Below are 21,709 nucleotides of genomic sequence, written 5' to 3' on the forward strand. Positions count from 1 at the left end.
AGATTAAGTTTCTTAACTTGCCTAAGGTCATCCAGTTTGCTTCCCAAATAAACTGAATTAAAATGAATATTCATTGGAAGATTATAATCTCAGTTTTAACTTCCAAGTTTTCTACGATTCTGGATATATACTTTGCACCAATTCTCTTAATGGTTTAAAAGAAAAAAAAAACCAAGGTTTATCTAAAAGCTGACTATAAGTACTATTCAAACTAACAGAGGTTTTGTCTTTTTTTTTCTTCCCAAGGGAAAAGCAATCATTAAAGAATTTCTTTGCTTAATATAAGTAACCAAAAATGAAAAAAAATCTAATAACCTGGCTAAAGTAACTTCCTTTTCTAACAGACCATCTTTACACTTTTTTTGACCTGAGTAACTTCAGTATCTCTTCCTAAAGACACCTAGGAAGGAGAGTTATTTTTCATATACTTTTCCTTTTTTATTTATTGTAATCTGCTTTTTATATCTGAAATTAATCCAACTCCAAAAACAGGATATGGATGAATTATTTTAACAGAGAAAATTATTTTCTCCATAATTTAAAATGCACCAACTTGATGCACTCTGATTGCTTTAGATGAGCACATCTGTGTTCAGTAAATATATCTGGTCTTTTTTCAATGATGCTGCAATAGAATTACTAGGTACAAAACAAAGAATGGCACAGATCCACATAACAATGGCTCATTGTCTTCAATGATGACAACATAATTGGGATCTCTCCTGTATTTGTTCTCGAAAATTTTTTTCTCTTTAGAAAAGGGTAAGTGAAAAGCATTTAGTGGGGAAAACTAATTGGGTTGAAGTTTAGCTGTAGGTATAAATTAAAACATCTGAATATTTTCTGACATTGAAAAAGGGGGGGGGGCAGTGAATGCCAAGAAAAACCAAGATCAGATCAAACAAATGTGTTTTGGATGAATCACAAAATAATCCAAATTACTATCATCTGATCCAACTCAGTCCTGATTATACATCAAAACAACCTCAGAGGTCTATCAAATACATATATTATATAGCAAACCCCAAGCATACTGAATCCAAGTCTGCAAAGTTGGGGCCTAAACATCTGTGTTTTGAAAAGCTCAAAGAGATATAGATGTCGGTTGCTCACCTTTTCCTAATCTGAATCCTGATTTTAAAAATTATCCATGCTGATGTTCCCATGTGCCTCAGAGGGAGAGGATTCTATTTAAAAGCTCCAGGAGACCTGACTGGCATGAGTTATTCCATACCTTTTCCCAGTGACTGTTCAGGGATGGACAGGTCTAAGCCACTTTAAATTAATGAGACCCAAGGATTTGGTGGCAAATTCTGGGAAAGCTTTTGCATATTAAAAGAAGGCCCTTGGAATCCAGCCTGACTCCTCCACTGCATGTAAATGAAGATGCACATGGCTCAAACTGCTATTGGCAATCATCCCATGACCACGAGGGTAGCCAGCCTTAGGATGATGCCAATGCTGCAGTTGAAAATGGGAGAAAAACCCTAGAGGCTCTTGGTGACACTACTGAATCACTGGATCAGAAATACTGAAGCCCATTCTATCAGTAGACTAAATGTATAATGATTCAATACATTTTATTAAGTCATTTTAAGTTGGATTGTTTGCTATTTGCATCTGAAAACTAGAGTGGTCCTACCCAATACAGCAGTCTTTCAATCATAAAAATCTGTATTAAATAGAAACCATAAATAACAATTCCTATTTATTTAATCCATAAGCCTGACATTTTTCTTTCCTATTTTAACAAATAATCTTCTAAAAAATAATTTGTTATACTCTTCCAATATTTGAACTGAATTGTATTTAAAATTTATATTCATTGCATTCACTTCATTATTTATTCCAAGTTTTTGCTATAGGCTTTATCTTGAATGTGTAGGACCATTCGCCGTGCATAGAAGTCCCTGTATTCCTCTGGTAATTCAGCCAGTGTTTTTAAAGCTCTGTCCAAAATTTGTGCAGCTCTTGATGCTGCTGTAGGATCTTTATTTCCATAGGTATCTGTTTTATCATAGCATTCAGATGGAAGATGCTTCCAAAAGACATTCACTCCCACTCCAAACTCTTCAGAAATTACGTTATGGAACCATAAAGCTGGAGAAAGTTTAAAGAAAAAAAACAAGTTAAAAATAAAACCTAGAGTAAAAAAAAAAAAAAAAAAAGAAACAAACCAAAATGTCAGTGAAATATCACAAATTGCATATAGCCAATGTAAGAAATTCTTGTAACTAGATCCCTTCGTTAGCACACTCCTGATTTTAACAGAATCATTTTAACTTTTATGAATTGCCAACCAATTTAAAGTGTCAATAACACAACTCTACTTTTAAAACCTTTGGAAAATAGCAATTTTCCCCTTTAACTTGAAAGACATAATAAAGTTATATTTGTTTTGTAAGTTCTGTAATTTGGGGCTATGTTTTGTTACTTGTTTACACTTCCTGAGTCATACAACCACATCAAAAGTGTTTATTTTTTGTACACAGAACATTTCAATTATTTGAGGAGTATCTTTGACCTTTTCCGCCTTAGCACAGTACTTTTGTTCTCATATTTTTGTTCTCAAAGACCTCCTATTCAAGCTGAATTTGGTTTTCTAACTTGCTTAAATTTGCATTCATTGTAGCTTCCTTAGTTTTATATTAAGCTAATGCAATTATAAATATCTTATATTTCTTTCGGCTCCTGTACAGTAAGTGTATAAAAATAAAGCAAATATTGTGGTGGGGAGGATGAATAAGCATTATCATATGATACAGCTAATTAATTTTTCACTTCCTTTAGAACATTTCTTTGTTTTCAACTGAATCTAAATGTTTTCAATCTATAGGTGCTATAGGAATATGAAAGCAACATCACAATATATAACCAAGATGAAATAATAGTCATGTCAATGGGGTACTTGGGTGGCTAAGCTGGTTAAGCATCTGGTCAGCCTTTGGCTCAGGTCATGATCTCAGGGTCCTGGGATGGAGCCCTGAGTTGGGCTCCCTGCTCAGTGGGGAGTCGGCTTCTCCTTCTCCCTCTGTCCCCCAACCCTGCCCCAGCTTGTGCTCTCTTTCTCAAATAAATAAAATCTTAAAAAAAATACTAGCCACATCAAAAAATGTTTAATCTTGTGAATGGGAGAAAGTAAGATAAGATGCTAAATTTTAGAAACAAATTCATTCTAAGAGTGCTCTAGGAAAAACAAAAGCTTAAAATATTTTGATTTGCAAAACTAGTTTCAAACATGGATTTAATCTTAACTATTCTTTCAGAATCTTTTTTCCTTATTCAATATAACAGGAATAAAGCTAACCATTCTGTTAAATTTAAATGCAAATACAGGGGTTTTGCTTTTATTTCAAAATACATGCAAATGTTAAGTATGTCTGGCTTTTTAAAGTAGCATACAGAATAAGAGAAAACCGCATAGCTCTTAACCACTCTAAAGATACAAAACCAAAAAAATTTAAATAATGGCAACGCATTTAAGGACTAGTATGCTAGTTGTTTACAAAGAACTTATGAATAAGAAATTAATGATTCAATTTTTATAGATACTTATGTTAAGGACATTGTATCAGGCCCCTTGGAGAATATAAAGATTACCAAAACATAGTTCCTTGTCCTCAAGCAATTTATAAGGTAACCCTAAATGAGATAATCATATATATTTTTAAAGATTTTATTTGTTTATTTCACAGAGAGAGAGAGAGAGAGAGAGAAAACACAAAGCAAGGGGAGCAGCAGGCAGAGGGAGAGGGAGAGGGAGAAGCAGACTCCTCGCTGGGCAGAGAGCCTGCACAGGGCTCGATCCCAGAACCCTGGGATCATAACCTGAGCCGAAGGCAGCCACTTAACCAACTGAGACACCCAGGCACTCCGAGATCATATTCTTATTAATACTTCTTTACTTAAAAAAAAAAAAAAAAAAAACTTCTTTACTTAATTCTGTCACTGAAAAGAGGTATTAATGATTAAAATATATTAACTTAGATGTGAGAAATACGACTATATAATTTGTTAATACATTCCTTTTATCTTATGATTTTTATAATCTTCAGGTATTCACTTTTGAATAATTACAGATGTTAGTTGCATCACTAACAACTAATGCCTATTGTGCAAAGTGGCACTAATTCAGACCACAGAAAATAATGCACACAAAAGACATTACAGGTGTTGAGATTTTTAACAATCTCTAGTCTGTTTTGGCTTTGAAATATATTTACCGTTTATTGGTAAATATTTAAGTGACATAGTTCTAAAATTTGCAAATATTTTATTATTTTTATAAAAGATCTATTTATTTATCTTAGAGAAAGATGAGGGGGGGTGAAGAGGGAGAGAGAAAGGAGTCTTAAGCAGACTCTGCACTGAGTGCGGAGCCCAACGGGCTCAATCTTACAACTCTGAAATCAGGACTTGAACTGAAACTAAGGTTTGGATGCTTAACCGACTGTGCTACCCAAGAGCCCCAATATGCAAATATTTTAGAAATGATTAAAAAGAACAACCAGGTATAATCTTCTCCCAGATATAATGTAACTTGTTTAATGTCATTTAATAAGATAGGAGTATAATGTTATAAATTGCCTTTGAAAAGCAAGACTATTAATTTTATAAGAATGTGCTTAGCATACTTTAAACAATGATATATAAAAATCAACTTGTATAGAATACATATAACAAATATACTTTTGAACTAAAACAGTCATATAATGGATGAGTGACAGAATACAGATTTTATAAAGAGGAAATGAATGAAGTCTAGAAATCTTACCAGGAATGAATAATACATCTCCAGCTTTAAGGGAACATTCATACCTTCTGGCCTTGGAAAACAGTGGATATTTAACTAAGTCTGGGTTATCTATATCCAGGACTTCTGACTTAGTACCTGAAAAGTTCCCAAAAAAAGGATGATAGAGATTAAAGCAAAGTTAGCGTTTCTTAAAAGGTAATCACAAATATAAACCTGAAAATTTATTCTTTTCTGTACAATTATTTATTGTATCCACAGTGTAAGAACAATTACTATTCTCCTGAAACCTAAAACAATATTCAATGACCACCCCCCACCCTTTATGACTATTGACATCTATGTAGTATAATTAAAATTTAAAATTTTATTGTTCATATAGCCTATCATTACATATATACCCATGGAGAACACAAATACATGATAATTAGAAATAAGCCCTACAATGTTTCTCTATGAAAGTAAAAGATTTCTCAAAAAGAGTAACTGAATAGACTAGACTTTAGATATGTAAACTTAAAAAAAGTACCTGATAAATACAAATACTGGGCATCTCGAGGACTGAACAGTACAACACGTTTTTTTCCTGTCACTTGTATTAAGAAGTTATCCATTACCTGAAGGCCAATAAGAACTTATGAATAAACATTATCTAAAATTTAAATAAACAAAACTAATGGTATTCCAAACAGTTAAATCTAAATCTCATTCCTTTAGTAAGACTTGATTCACATTATCTACAACTCTTACAGAAATATTCTAACAATGCAAACATTTGTATTGTAAATGCAACTGTGCCTTTATTAAATATATTCCTGCAGCACTGCCTTAAAATGGGAAGGACTGGAAATCTGAGAACTATTTGCTCTTGCCCCACCATTCTGACAGAGAGGGTAGTTTCACCTATTTGAAGCTCCCCTTAGTTAGTACTTACTTAACTGCCAAGGAATGCTATACAGCCAACATTAGAAACAGATTGAAAGCACTTAGAAAAATTAAGTGTTGGGAAAACACAAGGTACTACTGTAATCAACCACTGCTAAACTCTTTTAATATATGGCCAACCATAATTTAGTTATAGGCATCTTGATTTCCAAATTATCTCTACAGAATTATAATCTGGCAAATTTTCTTGATGTACTTATTAATGGAGTAATCTTGATTATTTCTGCATACTCAAGGGTACACTTTATGGAAAATATTAAAAGGCAGTTACATAATTCTCAGCAAAGGAATTAAAATATATACTAAGCAAGATATATTCATAATTACTTACATACTGCTCCCACCTAACCATTTCTTTCACTACAAACCCTTTTCTTATGTAAACCTTAACTATATAACTATGTAACAAGCATTTCTTTGACTTATTTTTAATAAAAGTTTCATAGAATTCTATTGTAAATCTAGACAAAAGTGATACTAGTTAAAATTTAAAATAGTCACATAATTAAAAATATTATTTAAGTTACCACATCATTTTCTCACTATATCATTTATATAAAACCTTTAAAAAATATGCTAAGAATTCATGTCTATCTCATTTAGTTATTATTCTTCCCAAGGGGCCCTCAGCTGAATTATAACATGCTTATAAAACTTAATATAGCTTGATTTAGAACTTCTTAAAAAATTATTTTATCTTTAGAAACCTACTAGGTATTGCTTTAGCTTCCTAAATTTCTCCACCCAACACCAAACCATACGTAATACTATACTTTTAGTGTGTTTAAAATATTTATATGTACATACTTAATGCAAATAAAATTATAATACCCCAGAATAAATGATCACGGACAATATTCTATACATCTTGTTGCTCAAAAATATAGTGGACAGTTCACATTCTCCAGGGATGTATAATCTAAGACCTTCAGATATCCCCAAATTCTTAGAACTGGAAATCGCTCTCCATAAACTTCTTTCTCTTGAATAACAGTTCCATCTAGTCATGTGTATCGTTTCCACATCCTCATTGTCACAACTTTATTGCTTCTTCATTGTACAATTTTGCCCCTCATCTGGTGGCCATTTATCACATATAAAAAAAACCACTTAATAAAACTTCACACAAAATACAATGAACCAAGGCCACCACCACAAAGAAATGCAAATGTGAGAAAACTAACTAGGCTGTAGCATTAGCTAAATCATTTACTCCCATATCATCAACTTACAGAGCACCAGTTTTCAAATCTCATCTTTCAGCAAATTTTGCCTCCCAGATCTTTAGGGTATTCTACAGAAAGTTGAAACTGTAAATGTTATATCTATAGATGCTAAATATCTACTATAGATTCGGATTTCTCATTTATGTAGCATACATCATAGTGGGTCCAAAGCTGTAATCCTGGCGAGCTAATTCGAAAAACACTGGAAAAGAACTGCTCCTCTTTGAAAAATTTTGGAAACTTGATATCTCCTTCCAGTAAAGGAAACTGCTTTCTGATATCTGCAACATCCTGTATTGAGAGAAACACTGTAAAAATTTTAATAATAAATGCAGTATTGGTATAATACTTGTTTTACCTCAGGCTGCCATCAGAGCCTATGATATTAAGGAGGAACGGAGTAAAACTCTATTCATTGCTTTTAAATACTAGTTGGTGACCACAGTCAATATATGATCTTTTGAATGAAGGAATAACAGACTATGTAATAGATTGCAAATTCAACAATATTGTACAGTTAAGCTTAATATGCTTCATTAATAATAGGTTCTTCTTATTTAAGAAACTATCATACAATCACCATCTACTCCAATATTAAGTATTTAAAATTTAGGAGTTAACAATTTTAACTATGTAAAACCTGTGGATTTTACTGAGGGAGGAGACTAAAAGAAGTTAAAGAACTAAATAAGGACATAATAGGAAAAAACAGAATATGACTTCATCATTTTAGGGACCAATACTTAATACTGCAGCCATATTAATTTGATTCTGAATACATGTCAAAGCTTATATTAGTGAATTACTCAATATTTTAATAATTATCTTAGATTATGTTTTATTAGCTGAATGACCATCTGTAAAATACATAGTAGAAAAGATTTTTTAATTGTGTAGAGATTAGAGTAGATGACTTTAAACATCTATTAAAAGATACTATGGTCCTGCTTAAAATTAAAAGCTAAGTAATCAACTTTTAATAATTTTACTTTTTTTCTTTTAAAGATTCATTTATTTACTGTAGAAAAAGAGAGCATGTGCATGCAAATGGGAGAGGAGAAAAAGAGAGGGAGAAACCTCAAGTAGACTCCCTGCAAAGCACAGACCCTGCTTAGTACTTGATCCTAGGACCCTGAGATCATGACCTGAGTCCAAATCAAGAGTCGGCCACTCAGCTGACTGAGCCACCCAGGCACCCCTAACTGTTTTATTTTTATTCAAGGGCACAAATCATTGAGAAAAGAATGGGAAAAAAAGAAGCAGGTCGTATGTCAGGCAATAAGTATAAAAAGTACAGGGCCAGTTAAAATATATGCATCCATTAGGTTTTAAGCCTTTGTTTTACATTCAGAATTCTTACCTTTCTAGGGTCTTCTCCAAGTGACCGTAAGTAGTACTTCTCATCCTTAAACATCCCAAAGAAAAGTAACATAAATATTCATTTAAAAATAACAGAAAGTAAAAGACGGAAGGAATTAAGTCTTAAAAACCTAACCCAGTTGTTTTCAAGAGAGCTCCATTTTCTTATCCTTTCTACTAATGCTCTCTGGTGGCCATATAAAGAAATGTCTTTATATGCTGCTTGTAATAGTGGCTGGATCCACAAAATATTATATAAAATAAATTTGAAAGGCAACATATATCTACTACATCTAAAACACAATGCTTATTTTGGACTTTAACTTATTTAGACTCTTAACAATAATACTTAAAAAGAATTCTCATTTGTGTAGTAACACACATGATCTCAAGGTACTGTTGTGGCCAATAACAAACTTCTTAATATAATGCAAATGCAGGGTAGGAAATAAATATGATAATTTATACAGTAATACATTTTTTAAAAATCTAGAATGCTGCATTTTATCAAGTTAAGCCTATCACTGATCATATAAATTCTCAAGCCAAATCCTTTAGAGTCAACTCATATATGAATTAGAAATGTCATTTCACAAAAAAAAAAAAAAAGAAATATGTCATTTCAGAGTAGTAAATTTATGTTGATACTTTTAAAAACTGCCAATTATTCTTCACTTAGTAGCTATAGTAAGGAACTGTCTGAATTATAACACACTACTGTTATCTGTGTTTCCTCTAAGAATTAGAGAACTCAGATACGGGGTCAAGCATAAAAGCAATCCAACTCAGAGTTCTGCCTCTTTTATACATATACTGACTATTACAACACAAAATTCAAAATCCATGTTATTTACCTTAGCAACATATTTTAAATCTATGGCTAAAAATTTAAATTAACTCTCAGATCCAGTGTTTTATAAGTAGCATCAGATAATTTCTATAAATTTATTATTGGCTAAATAGGTTTCAAAGTATGTTTTTCAAAATTCTGAGGTCTTTTCTTTTCTTTCTTTTTTTTTTTTTTTTTTTTTTTGCCAGTTCTAATGTTTTCGGATTGGAAAAAAAAAATGAATGGGGCAGACACAGAGATATACTGCTCAGAACCCCTTCAAGAAAGAATTTACCACTAGTGGCAAAGAGTGTGATTAACTGACAGGTGCTAGCTATGAATTCTTTCAGGTCCACCTCAGCCTTTTATGGTCATGCTCTTCTTGGGTAGTCCCAAGCAATGACGGAGCAAGATGGCAAAAGGCCAAGACCTTGTCACCCACACAGGACTCCTCAGACAGGCAGTCTCTGCTCAGGGGTCCACAGTGAGCTAGCAGAGATTCTGCTAGACCTATGTTACTGTCTGATGGCTTCCCCCGACCCAATCCACTCCTTTCCTTTCAAAAGTATTACTCCCCCATAAATCTGTCTGCACTCCTAATTCCATCTTAGCCCCTGCTCCCTGGAAGACTGAGCGGACAGTCTAAATTCATCTTATTTACATACTTTCCCTAATTTTAAGACATAAATATACATGTGTATGCCGTTGACCTTGAGAACTTTCCTATCCAAGAGTAATGAGCAGTACAGATTTAAATAGCTGTGAAATGTCAAGTGAAGTAAAAGAAACCAAGGCAAGATAAAGGATTTACATCTAAAAAGTATGGAAAGTATGTAAATAAGATGAATACACAGTTAGTTCAGATATAGTCAGTGGAATCAGTTTCAGCAGACAATCTAATCATACTGCAGACTCAGACCTGCAGAGCTTGAGGGATCCTGGTGGTAGTCTAGTATAACCACCACCTGTTGTGAGAACGGTGAGTAGCAGCACCTGTCACAACCAAACCGGCCACCAGCCTGGCTGGCTCAGATGCAGACAACAGCTTTATTCAAAGCTTAAAAAGCAGTTTATTTTTAAAATGTGCTTTTGAGATAACAGTGAATTTTTTTAAAAATGTATTTATATATATATGCCTCCATGCTTTATCTCAAGAAACTTAAATTGGATTATTTAAAATTGGACTATAATGTAAGTAGAATTCTTCTGCATTTAATCCTGAATAAATGTTATAACAAATACAACAAAAATCACATTGATAATAATAATATAGAAGTAGTTTTAATAGCCAATAAGATATGAAAATAAAGTTCTCCTTCAGCATTTGAACTTTATGTATCAGACTAAAGCATTTTCAAAGAGTGTATTATTAATCGCTAACATTTAGTGAGTAGTTTCCACATGTCAGGCATTGTGCTAAGTACTCTACAGATTTTATTTAATTAACTATCACAAAAACCTTATCAAATAGGAACTATTATTGTTCCTATCTCATAGATGAGTATACCGAGGCACAGAAAAATAATTTAGTCAAGGTTTGAGATCTAATAAACAGCAAAACTGCATCTATGGCATATACAACCGAACCTTAAAAACGGCTATCAGAGAAGGCTCTTGTATCTAATGTTCTTGTACAAGAAAATCCAACTAGTATATACATATTAATGCTTCTTAAAGAAAATCCATTCAAAGCAGTTACCTTTGAAATAAAGAATTCTTCATGCTTTTCTTCAGCTGCCCTCTGAACCAACTTATCAAAAGGTAAAGTTCTGAAATAAACACAAAAGTAGTCTTGGACCTAATAGTAAATCAACTAGTCATACCCTTATCAGTATATATATAGGCTTGTTGGAGTTGTATATGACCTTCTATTTTACAATATCCATAATTTTATTATATTATTAATTTATTATAATTATTTATTATAATTGGACCTAATAGTAAATCAACTAGTCATACCCTTATCAGTATATATATATATAGGCTTGTTGGAGTTGTATATGACCTTCTATTTTACAATATCCATAATATTTATTATAATTTTATTATAATTATTTCTTTTATTATAATTATATAATTATAATTATAATTATTTATTATAATTATGTGTAATTCTAAATTTTAAAAATTCATTTAGCAGTGTGCTTATTTGACCTAGATTGTCTAAAATTATGATTTCAAAAATTAAAGACTTTTAAATCTATAGGACAGATGAATCCTTTTATGTTAATATCTGCCTATTCCAAGTTACTGTTAGAAAAAGGTTTCTATGGTATCTGGTTACATCTGGATATAAACAAACTTTCAAACTTGCTACTTCAAGTGTCATAGCAAAACGAGTCCTGTGACTAAGGAATCGGACAAAATACTAAGTGCTATTTTGGAAGAGACAGTAGGCAAATGGTCCAGTGAAGATCAAGTCCTTCACTCTCTGATCTTCCTGCCTTTTGGCAGTACCACAGAAAACAGAAGCCCACAACATTGCTCTCAATCTTCTTCACCACTCCATCATTTTAAGAATTCTGAGGAATACCTTAAGGAGAATTCAGGGAAGTGACCAAGTTTTATTCTTCCTCCATATTTCTGTTCAAATGGCTATCTCCTAATCTCATTTTAAACGGGGCTGAACATCACAGAAGGAGTTCATTTCCTTTTAGCTCACTCTTGAGAACCTGGAGGGCTACCATTTCTTTGGTTCCATCCAGTCCCTTCAACAATCTAGAATCAAAAGTACTGACCCCTATATGAAGATGACAACAGTAACATCAAGACAATAAAGTCCTCAAGAGCATCTGGGTCAAAAGCCTCTCCTCACAACCGCCACTGCACTCCAGCTTCCAAACCTCTGATTAAGAGTAGTAGTCTTTTCTCTCTCTCCTTTTGTTTTAGTCCTTTCACTCTTACCACCAAATCTTTCTACTTGGAATCTGTACTGAGGAAGTGAGGAGAAAGTGTTAGCAAAAACCCTTTCTCCTTCTCTATAAGATGACCTTGGGCTTACCTTTTCCTAGCAAGGTTTTTGTAGAAACCTACTGGGTTAAGATAAATGTGAATGTCTGCTGTGATATCAGTTAACCATGCTTATTGTAAAAATGACTCTTGATTGATGAACTACATTTGGACTAAAAGGCTGATGAGTGGATTATAAGTATTTGTTAAAAAGTAAAGGATCTGGCTTTCCCCTGTGTGTGGTATAACTCTTGTAATTGAGTTTGTCCCTTGTAGGAACACAGAAGCTAAATTTATGTGCCATTTCATATCACTGGTTTCTGTGGACTATGTGGCTTAATTTAGCTAATATGTGTCTGTGCCCATCTTTATAATCTTGTTCCCTTGGAAGTAAGCTGTCAGTTGGTGAGACAAAAATGGCTCCTGGATTGGCATGAGGAGTCCCACTGACACTATACTGCTAGTATGTGCTTTCCTGCCTTGTATCTTTTTACAAAGCTAAGTGAATCTAATGCCAGATTATGGACTAGTGGGTCCTGTGGGCGTGAATGTCAATCTGAACTTGAAGACACTGCTGATGATTATGTAGAAGAGTGAGCATTGCAAGAGAGGAGTCTACCATCTGCTCAGACCCATTTGCTACTACAGTTTTTAGTTAATTATATCAACAAATTTACTTGGCATCTTCCTATGCAATGTTTTCCATCTCTGACCTCACCATATACCCTTCATTTCTACCAAAGCAACTCTGGAAGACTTTGGGGAAAATATGGAAGCCTCTCAGGTCCAGAGCTACCCCTGTAATTGGTGCCGTTGCCCAGGCTTATCTTTTTATGAGGGAAAACTCAAAAGTGTTTCAAAACCTTTACAAGAACAGGGCAGATAGAGTAAAAAAAAATTCCAGAAGCAGAACTTGGGTGCTCTCAGCAATCTTTTTCCTTAGGAAGTGGTGCCTCTCAGAGCTTCTGTAGAAGCAAAGCTGAGAGGGGGGAACTGAGGTATGAATTAAAAGTTTCTTAGACTCAAGGTTTTATCTATCCTGTGCATGTTTCAAAAAGAAGGACATCTGTTATTTAAGTTCCATTTGTCTGGACTGGGAGACAGACTAGTAAGGGAGATAATATCAAAGAGGGGTTAGGATCATGGGTTCTGTGGAGTCAAGCAAATTTGGGTATAAGTTTGGTTCCATTATTTCAAGCTATATGATCTTGGGCAAGTTACTTAATGTTTTTAAGCCTCCATTTTCTTAATTGTATAATTACTGAAAACAAAACTACCTCATAGATTGTTCCTAAATTAAATGATTAATATAACCTAGGATGCATGGCACAGCACCTGATATATAGTAAGTGTTCAGTAAAGAACAAATGGTGGGGTTAACAACAATGATACTAAACCATTTCAGCAGCATGAAAGCAGTTACCAACATTTGAAACAAGGAAAAAAATCTTCACTTTTCTGTTCCCCATTTGCAAAAGCTGCTTTGCAAACCAAGATCAGGAATGATAAAAGTATAATAAACAATAAGAGCAAGATGATGACATGAATTAGATGATGTGACAGAGCAGTTAAGCTCATAAGAGTCAGACTGATTTATTTTTTTAAATCTATAACCAGAAGAATACCAACAGTATTCTTTCACCACACATGACTCCTCCCGTTCACAGTACCCTGATTCAGGAAGAACAATGAGAGCCACCCAGAAGAAAGAAGTAAAAGCTAAGACTTGGAAATGTATTGCTCCTCAAATATTTAATAAGCAGACATGCAACTTTAAACTGAAGTGATAATGATGATATATGTGTGTAGGATTTCTTCCTTTCTAGACTCTCTCTGACCTAGATGTCTCCCTTTTTTCCTACTCCCCAGTAACTGCCAAAATGACTAAATCTATTTTTTTCTTGCACTAAGAAAATAATCTTGCAATTCTTCAGTTGCTCTAGTGAAAGGCTTGGAGAAAGCTGGGATAGGAACTATTACATAATGTATGTGATTCAAAAACAAGTTTTGAAAAGTTTATGGAACATGACAAAATAGCAAAGCAATTTTTAGATGAAGTTTCAATACCCATTTGTTATGGCTTTGGACTCTCTGGAAAATAAACATCATTAACGGCCGACCTAAAAATGTTCATCATTCCAGCACTTGCTTCCACCTTTTTGATTTAATAAAAAATGAAAAGTTCTTACACTTAGAAAAACTTACGGCAATTAAATTCAATTCACGGCCTATTAAAAACCAAAACTATAATGGTGGATATTCAAAGGATCAAAAACTAAGAAATGTTTTGGCAAGCTACTATATGAGCTTGGAAAACTCTAATGAGAAAGGAATGACTCTGGACATTAGAAGCTCTATTTACTCATCTCTAAACTCTGGAAGAACAGTGAGAACTACCTTTCTTTAAAAATCATCTTTTGTGAACTACATAGTTTTTCAAAAGACTGAATTTGCTGGAAACTGCCCGTGCTCAGAATATAAAAATTTGTTTTTTTTAACATTTTTAATGAAACTTCTGGGAATAAATAACATTAAATCTATAAGATTATTGACATCTGAAACTTTCAAGTTTGGACATTCAGCATCTTTTAACTATCTTACTTTTAAGACATCTCATCTCAAAGCATAAAATGACAACCACAAGGGAAATTAAAAGTATTTAAGTTTATTTTGTCAAAAGAGAAAATTTAATATGATTTTTTGAAAGCTATCCAAGTTGATGAAAAACTATACCAAACATAGCAACTACATGTCCTATATATTTCTGGAGAGAGCAGAAAAAGAAAACATGGGCTTACGCTTCTCTCACAATTAGGAATTAGAAAATCTTCTAAAAATGAGTACATTAAAAATCAAAGTAAGTCAAAAAAAAAAAAAAATCAAAGTAAGTCATGAAGGAAAACTTCAGAATTCATTACTCTAGATAATAATTACTAAATGAGGGAAGATCAATTAATTAATAAAGCACTGAAGTACAGCATATCCAACATTAGAGGTAATCTAACTCCAGTTCTAGAAATCCAGCTCCTTCCATGGCTCCAGAAGGTATCAGGCATACACCCTATATGAAAAATGGTCTTTGAAAATGTCTTTATATAATTGTAACAACTCAGAATTCTTGCCTTTTAAAACCCACTCTTTAAAAATTAGTAAGCTGTTCCATGACTATATCAAAATAGCCAAAAGATGAAATGCCACACGGTCTTTGTATAATAATATAAAAATATCTTAAAGATTTTAAAGAAGTTATTTGTAGTCCCAGAGTAAACCTAGGAAGAAAATACCTATATACAAAGTTCTTACTAATGAAGTCCATCTGGGCAACTGCAGCAACATGAATCTTTACTTCTTTGCTCCCTCCAACTTGGCTCAGGTAATCCACCGTCCATTTGCTTGTACATGCCCCCAAATCAATTCCTTCCAACACTAGAGGTTTTCTCTGTAAGTTGGGAAAATATACAACAAAAAAAAATTAGGGAAAATGAAAATATATATGGAGTTATATTTGGCAATAGAAGAACAGAAACAGTAAGAAATGATTCTTGATCCTAAGATGCTCAAACTCAAGTCTTTTGACAATTCATGCTATTAACTAAAATAGGAAGAACAGCAATATAATATACTTAGAACAAAATTTTAACATTAGGAAAACAAATAAAAGGAAATAGTAGTACCATCATTAGCTGAGGACAAAAAATCAACATTATTTAAAGAATTATCAGGGCGACTGGGTGACTCAGTCAGCTGAGCATCCAACTAGTGATTTCCACTCAGGTTGTGATCTTATGGGTCATGGGATTGAGTCCTGCTTCTGGGGCTCCAGCACTCAGTGGGGAGTCTGCTCAAGATTCTCTCTCTCTCTCTCTCTGCCCTCCCCACCCGCATGCTTGCTATTACTCTCAAATAAATAAATCTTTATAAATCTTTTAAAAAAGTAGTTTCACAAGCATTATTTATGACAAAAATATAAATGATTAAAATGTATATTTTATAGTCAATATTGTTCTTAACCTTTTATTTTGATACTATTTCAAACTTGTGGAAAAGTTGCAAGAACAAAGAACTCCCATATACTCTCTACTCTGATTCACCAACTGTTAATTTAACATTTGCCCCATTTACTTTACCATTTGTTCTCACTCTCACTATGTGTATAGAGACAAACATATTATTAAAAATTAAATTTTCCTTAACTACTTGAAGGTAAGTTGCTGACATCATACACCTTCATCTCCAAAAACCTGAGTATATTTCCTGAGAACAAAGACATTTTCTTACTTAGCCACAGAATAATTATCAAAATTACATTTAACACTGATATACTACTACTACTACTTCACAGTCCATATCCAAATTTTGCTAACTGTCATAATAATATCCCTTATAGTTGTTGGGGTTTTTTCCTCTTTCTGAGATGCCACATTGCATTTAGTTGCCATTTCTCTCTTATTCTGTAACAGTTCCTCAGCATTTTTCTTACATGACCTTGACATTTTTGAAAAGTATAGGCCAGTTATTTTGTAGAATGCCCTTCAATTTCAGCTTATCTGACGTTTCTTTAATATTCAAGTCACCTACTTTGGGAAGGAATGTGCCAAAGAAGCAATGTTGTGCCCTTCTCAGTGTAGCATATCAGGTAGCACATGATATTGTTTTCTATTTGTGGTGTTAACTTTGATCAACTAGTAATTCCTGCCTGAATTAATTATGCTATGATGAATGCAAAAAATCATGATTTTTAAAAATTTCATCATCTTCTATATTAGCTGGCATTCTAATGTCAAAATGCTCTAATTTACTTATCTCCACTTATTAATTTTATTCACTTGGTTATAATCTACTGATAAAATGTTGATGCTCAAATTATCTTAGATTTGGCCAGGAGGATCCAAAACAAGCTGGCTATTGTGACTTTACCTGAACACTTCCTTACTTTATAGCAAAAAAAAAAAAAAAAAAAAAAAAAAAAAAACACCACACAGAATCCTTTTATACTTTTTCCATCCCAGCCCTACAGTCATTTCTTCAAGCAGCTCTGGCTTCTTTAAAGGGAATGCTACTTAGAAACCATGATCTGGGTGTTAAGTGTGTTCATTGCTATTGGGGTATCATTACTTCTACGCTTTCTCAGTGAACAGAGCTGGGAAATACGTGGAAGTCTGTGTATACTCATTTCCCCCTTTCCCAAATACGTGTACACACATACACACACAGACATACACCCCACATAGGTATATACCATATCTACTTATCTCTCTCCAAGCAGGCATATATACTATATATACATTTAACGCATGTATATATGAGCCATAATACTGATACCTCCCTTCTGATCTTTTACCATAAGATTCATTTTAATTTTTATTTATATCTCTCTTAACAGTGAGAAACTTCACTTCCATCATCCTCAATGTTTAATCAATTGCACAAATTCACAATAAGTACTTTCACAATTGCTAAGTCACATCAATATATAAAGCAAGTCTATTAACTAAAGCTCAGTATTTCTTTACAATCATTTTAGTCTTTAGACTGAGGACATAGAGTATTATATTCAAAAGTGACTTGGGTTACTTATCTTTCTTCTCCTTGTTTTTACATTCTATATTAGAATTTTAGGTTTTTAAATCATTCCTCATTCTTGTTAATTTTATTACTATTACTTTAGAATTGAAAACATTAATGTGATCCCCAAAGTCCAAACTATACAAAAAGGTCACACCAGTCACATTCTTCCACCTCGTACACAATCAAGCCCTATAATTAGTCTCATTTCTGGTTTATCAATCCAGTTTTTTGTTTTGTTTTGCAACAAGACCAAAAACATATATACTTCTTTATTTCCCCTTCTTTTTTACACAAAAAGGTGGCATGTTATGTATTTTCTTTTGATTTTTTTTAATTTAAAAATATATCCTGGAAATCACTGCTATCAGTTCATTCTTTTTTACAGCTTTGTATACCATAGTGTAAATGAACAATTTAATCACTCTCCTATGCAAAGTTTTTTTTAGGTTATTTCCAGTAATCCCTAAAGTAAACTCCTAAAAGAGGGACGGCTGGATCATACCGTAAACACAGAGACATAGATACCAAATTCCCCTTCACAAGGGTTGCAGCACTTGGCATAAAGTATTTGAGTGCCAGTTTCTTCACAGCCTCAAGTATTACAGAGCCACAGAGTATTGTTATTATTAAAAAGTGGCCTTCTGATTTTTGCCAATGATAGATAAGAAATGGTATTTCAGTGTGGCTTTAAGTTCTGACTAAAGCTGAACATCTTTTCATGTTTAGAGGCGACAACTGCTCACATTTTATCAGACTTGTGGCCTTTCACACCCCACCCTTTAATTTTTAAAAGTTCTTTACATACATGGGTTTTCACAGCCCTTTTATGAAACATGTTGCAAATATTTTTTTCCCAGCTTGTATTTTTTTTTTAAGATTTTATTTATTTTATTCATGAGAAACAGAGAGAAAGAGGCAGAGACACAGGCAGAGGGAGAAGCAGGCTCCATGCAGGGAGCCTGACAGGGGACTCGATCCCAGGACCCCAGGATCACACCCCAAGCTGAAGGCAGATGCTCAACCACTGAGCCACCCAGGTATCCCCCCCAGCTTGAATTTTATGTATTCAAATTTTAATCTTTCACTACACCTGAATTTTCAGGCACAGTTACAAAGTCCTTCCACAGATCTACATTATAGAGGAATTTACCCATGTTTCCCTCTGGTACTGTATAGTTTCTTTTTTTTTAAATACATTTGCATCTCTGATCCATTTAGAGATAACTCTTGTGTATGGTGTCAGACATAAATATAATTTTATCATTTTTTAAGTGACTATTCAGTTGCCCCAGCACCATTTATTTAAAAATTCCTTTGCAGGACTCCTGGGTGGCTCAGTGGTTTAGCATCTGCCTCCAACCCAGGGAGTGATCCTGGAATCGAGTCCCGCATTGGGCTCCTTGCATGGAGCCTGCTTCTCCCTCCGCCCGTGTCTCTGCCTCTCTCTCTGTGATTCTCATGAATAAATAAATAAAATATTTAAAAACAAAAAAGTTCCTTTGTCCCAGTGATTTTTGTATTATAAATTTATTTTTTATTGGTGTTCAATTTGCCAACATATAGAATATCACCCAGTCACCCCCACCCCCCGCCCACCTCCCTTCCACCACCCCTAGTTCCTTTCCCAGAATTAGGAGTCTCTCATGTTCTGTCTCCCTTTCTGATATTTCCCACTCATTTTTTCTCCTTTCCCCTTTATTCCCTTTCACTATTTTTTATATTCCCCAAATGAATGAGATCATACAATGTTTGTCCTTCTCCGATTGACTTATTTCACTCAGCATAATACCCTCCAGTTCCATCCACATCGAAGCAAATGGTGTGCCCCAGTCGTTTTTAACATTTCAATTCAACACATCCTAAATCTCCATATAAACGGAAATTTATTTCTGGATGTATGTGTATCTCCAGACTTTTTTATTTCTCTGGTCTATCTTTTCATGCACCTATATCACACTGTTAATTATCAAAACACGTTAAAAATCTGAAGACTGGGGATCCTGGGGTGGCTCAGTGATTCAGCGCCTGCCTTCGGCCCAGGGCCTGATCCTGGACATCCAGGATCGAGTCCCACATCGGGCTCCCTGCATGGAGCCTGCTCCTTCCTCTGCCTGTGTCTCTGCCTCTCTTTCTGTGTCACTCATGAATGAATAAATAAAATCTTTTAAAAAATGCTTCTCCCTCTGCCTGTGTCTCTGCCTCTCTCTCGTGTCTGTCATGAATAAATAAAAATAAAATAAAATAAAATATTAAAAATAAAAGGTCAGTCCGGGTGGCTCAGTGGTTTAGCGCCTGCCTTCGGGCCCAGGGCCTGATACTGGAGTCTCAGGATCGAGTCCCACAACGGGCTCCCTGCATGGAGCCTGCTTCTCCCTCTGCCTGGGTCTCTGCCTCTCTCTTTCTGTGTCTGTCAAGAATAAGTAAAAATAAAATTAAAAAAATATATTAAAAAAAATCTTTAAAAAAAAATCTGAAGACTATGCCGCCTCATAGATATTCTTCAAGGTTTCCAAGCAGAAAGACCTTATTTTGCAGTTTTACTCACTTCTAAGTTTATTACATTGTGACCACAGTGTTGTTGGCAATTTTCTACTTTAAGAAACAGTGATGCTTTCTTTGTGACACATTATGTATCATGTCTGGGAAGATCACGTTAAAAAATGCCCTTCACCATGTTTCTTACAAAGCATTTCCACATATATCCCTGCCTCTCCTCAGTGCTCTACAAGCATCTTATACCAACACAGTCCTGAGGTGGAGATGGTGAGGGCAACCACAAACCATCCAGCACTAGACCAACAAATAAAGGCTTAGATCCTCTCTGTAGGTTGCAAACTCCTAAAATACAAAAACAAAACATTCGTGCTTTAAAAAAAAAAAAAAAAAGATTTTATTTATTCATGAGAGACACAGGCAGAGGGAGAAGTAGGCCCCATGCAGGGAGCCCGACGCGGGACTCGATCCAGGGACCCCGGGGTCACGCCCTGGGCCCAAGGCAGGCGCTAAACCGCTGAGCCACCCGTGCTGCCCATTCCTGCTTTTTTCAATAGTGAGAACTCTAGCTCTCTGACCACCCTTGTAAACATCAAGCAAAATCCGTCGGGAGCGAGGGGGTCTACCATAAACCTACTTCAACCTTGCGGATTATTGTTTCTTTAGGGATCGGCCGGGCTCTCCAGTCCCAGTTTTCCTCAAGTAGGGATCCCCTTACAAAGCACTGCAGGTAAAAATACTTCGCTCCTCCTTAATATTTTCCTCTTGAGGTTTCTGTTGAAGAGCTGAGGTTCAAAATCACACACACGAAGAGAGTCCAACCCCTGCACCGTTGGAACCCGGGGTAGTCGGAATCCAGGGCCGGGGCAAGCTTCCCGACGCATTCCCACCGCTTCCTCCCCTTTTGGCTCAGTGCAACGAAACGCCTGCTGCTGTGAATCCAGCACCGCGAGCGGACTCCACGGGCCACCTTTCCGCTCGACCAGCCGGGGCGGGGATACCTGCCCTGAGCTTCCGGAAACCCGGGGCGAGAGGCGCAGGCGGCGTGGGGTTGGGAGAAAACCAACCAACCAACCAGCCTCCCCCCCCCGTTGCCATGGTAACGGAAGGAGGCCTAGCGAGCAAGGGGGTCCCCCGAAGGCCACCTTCGCAGCGGGCCGTGCTTGTCAGGCTCGCCGTTTCTCGCACTCAGCTCCCCGCGGTCGTGCTGCTGTCCTGCCCGCGAACGTGGAGCTGTTCTCCCCGGAGCACGGAGCCGATGGGTCCGCCCCACGCCCCGCGCGCCCCCGCGGCCCCAGCCGCTCGCTGCTTCCTCCCCATACCCTGGGCCGCAAGGAACCATTCGGAGCCGCGCTACGTGGTAGGGAGCGCCTTACCTGCGGGTAGAGCTGCTGCATAAACCGGTCCTGCGAGACGCCCTCGAGCCGGGGAACCGGGACACGCTGAAAGGCCATGGCCGCCCACGCCCGTCCTCCTCCGAGTCCAGGAAACCTGGTGCGCTGCGCTCCTCAGCGCGCCATCCGCCCGGAAACACGAGCCGGAGAGAAAAAAAAGGTCCGCGGAACGGCGGCCCCGCCGAGCGCGGCT

The 21,709-nt window shown here is 35.5% G+C and overlaps 1 protein-coding gene across 1 annotated transcript; it reads right to left on the minus strand.

Annotated features, from left to right (window-relative positions):
• Positions 1 to 1,603: 1,603 nt before the first annotated feature.
• Positions 1,604 to 21,709, minus strand: TYW5 (tRNA-yW synthesizing protein 5). The gene is made up of 8 exons (XM_041737171.1): positions 21,499 to 21,709; positions 15,346 to 15,500; positions 10,812 to 10,881; positions 8,285 to 8,329; positions 7,078 to 7,215; positions 5,283 to 5,370; positions 4,775 to 4,891; positions 1,604 to 2,100 (listed from the first exon to the last, which is right to left on the minus strand). The coding sequence occupies exons 1-8, from the start codon at positions 21,574 to 21,576 to the stop codon at positions 1,844 to 1,846; spliced, it is 948 nt and encodes a 315-aa protein (XP_041593105.1). The 5' UTR covers positions 21,577 to 21,709; the 3' UTR covers positions 1,604 to 1,843.

This window comes from Vulpes lagopus, chromosome 22, assembly GCF_018345385.1.
Source record: "Vulpes lagopus strain Blue_001 chromosome 22, ASM1834538v1, whole genome shotgun sequence".
NCBI classification, from domain to species: domain Eukaryota; kingdom Metazoa; phylum Chordata; class Mammalia; order Carnivora; family Canidae; genus Vulpes; species Vulpes lagopus.

What these genes read in the sequence shown, in the direction of transcription:
- TYW5 (XM_041737171.1), bottom strand. Translation starts at nt 21,576, where the DNA reads ATGGCCTTTCAGCGTGTCCCGGTTCCCCGGCTCGAGGGCGTCTCGCAG. An exon ending in CCAGTATTTGTATTTATCAG is followed by an intron (nt 4,892 to 5,282) that starts GTACTTTTTTTA and finishes GGAACTTTTCAG; the next exon opens with GTACTAAGTCAGAAGTCCTG. An exon ending in AGATGTATTATTCATTCCTG is followed by an intron (nt 2,101 to 4,774) that starts GTAAGATTTCTA and finishes AACTTTCTCCAG; the next exon opens with CTTTATGGTTCCATAACGTA.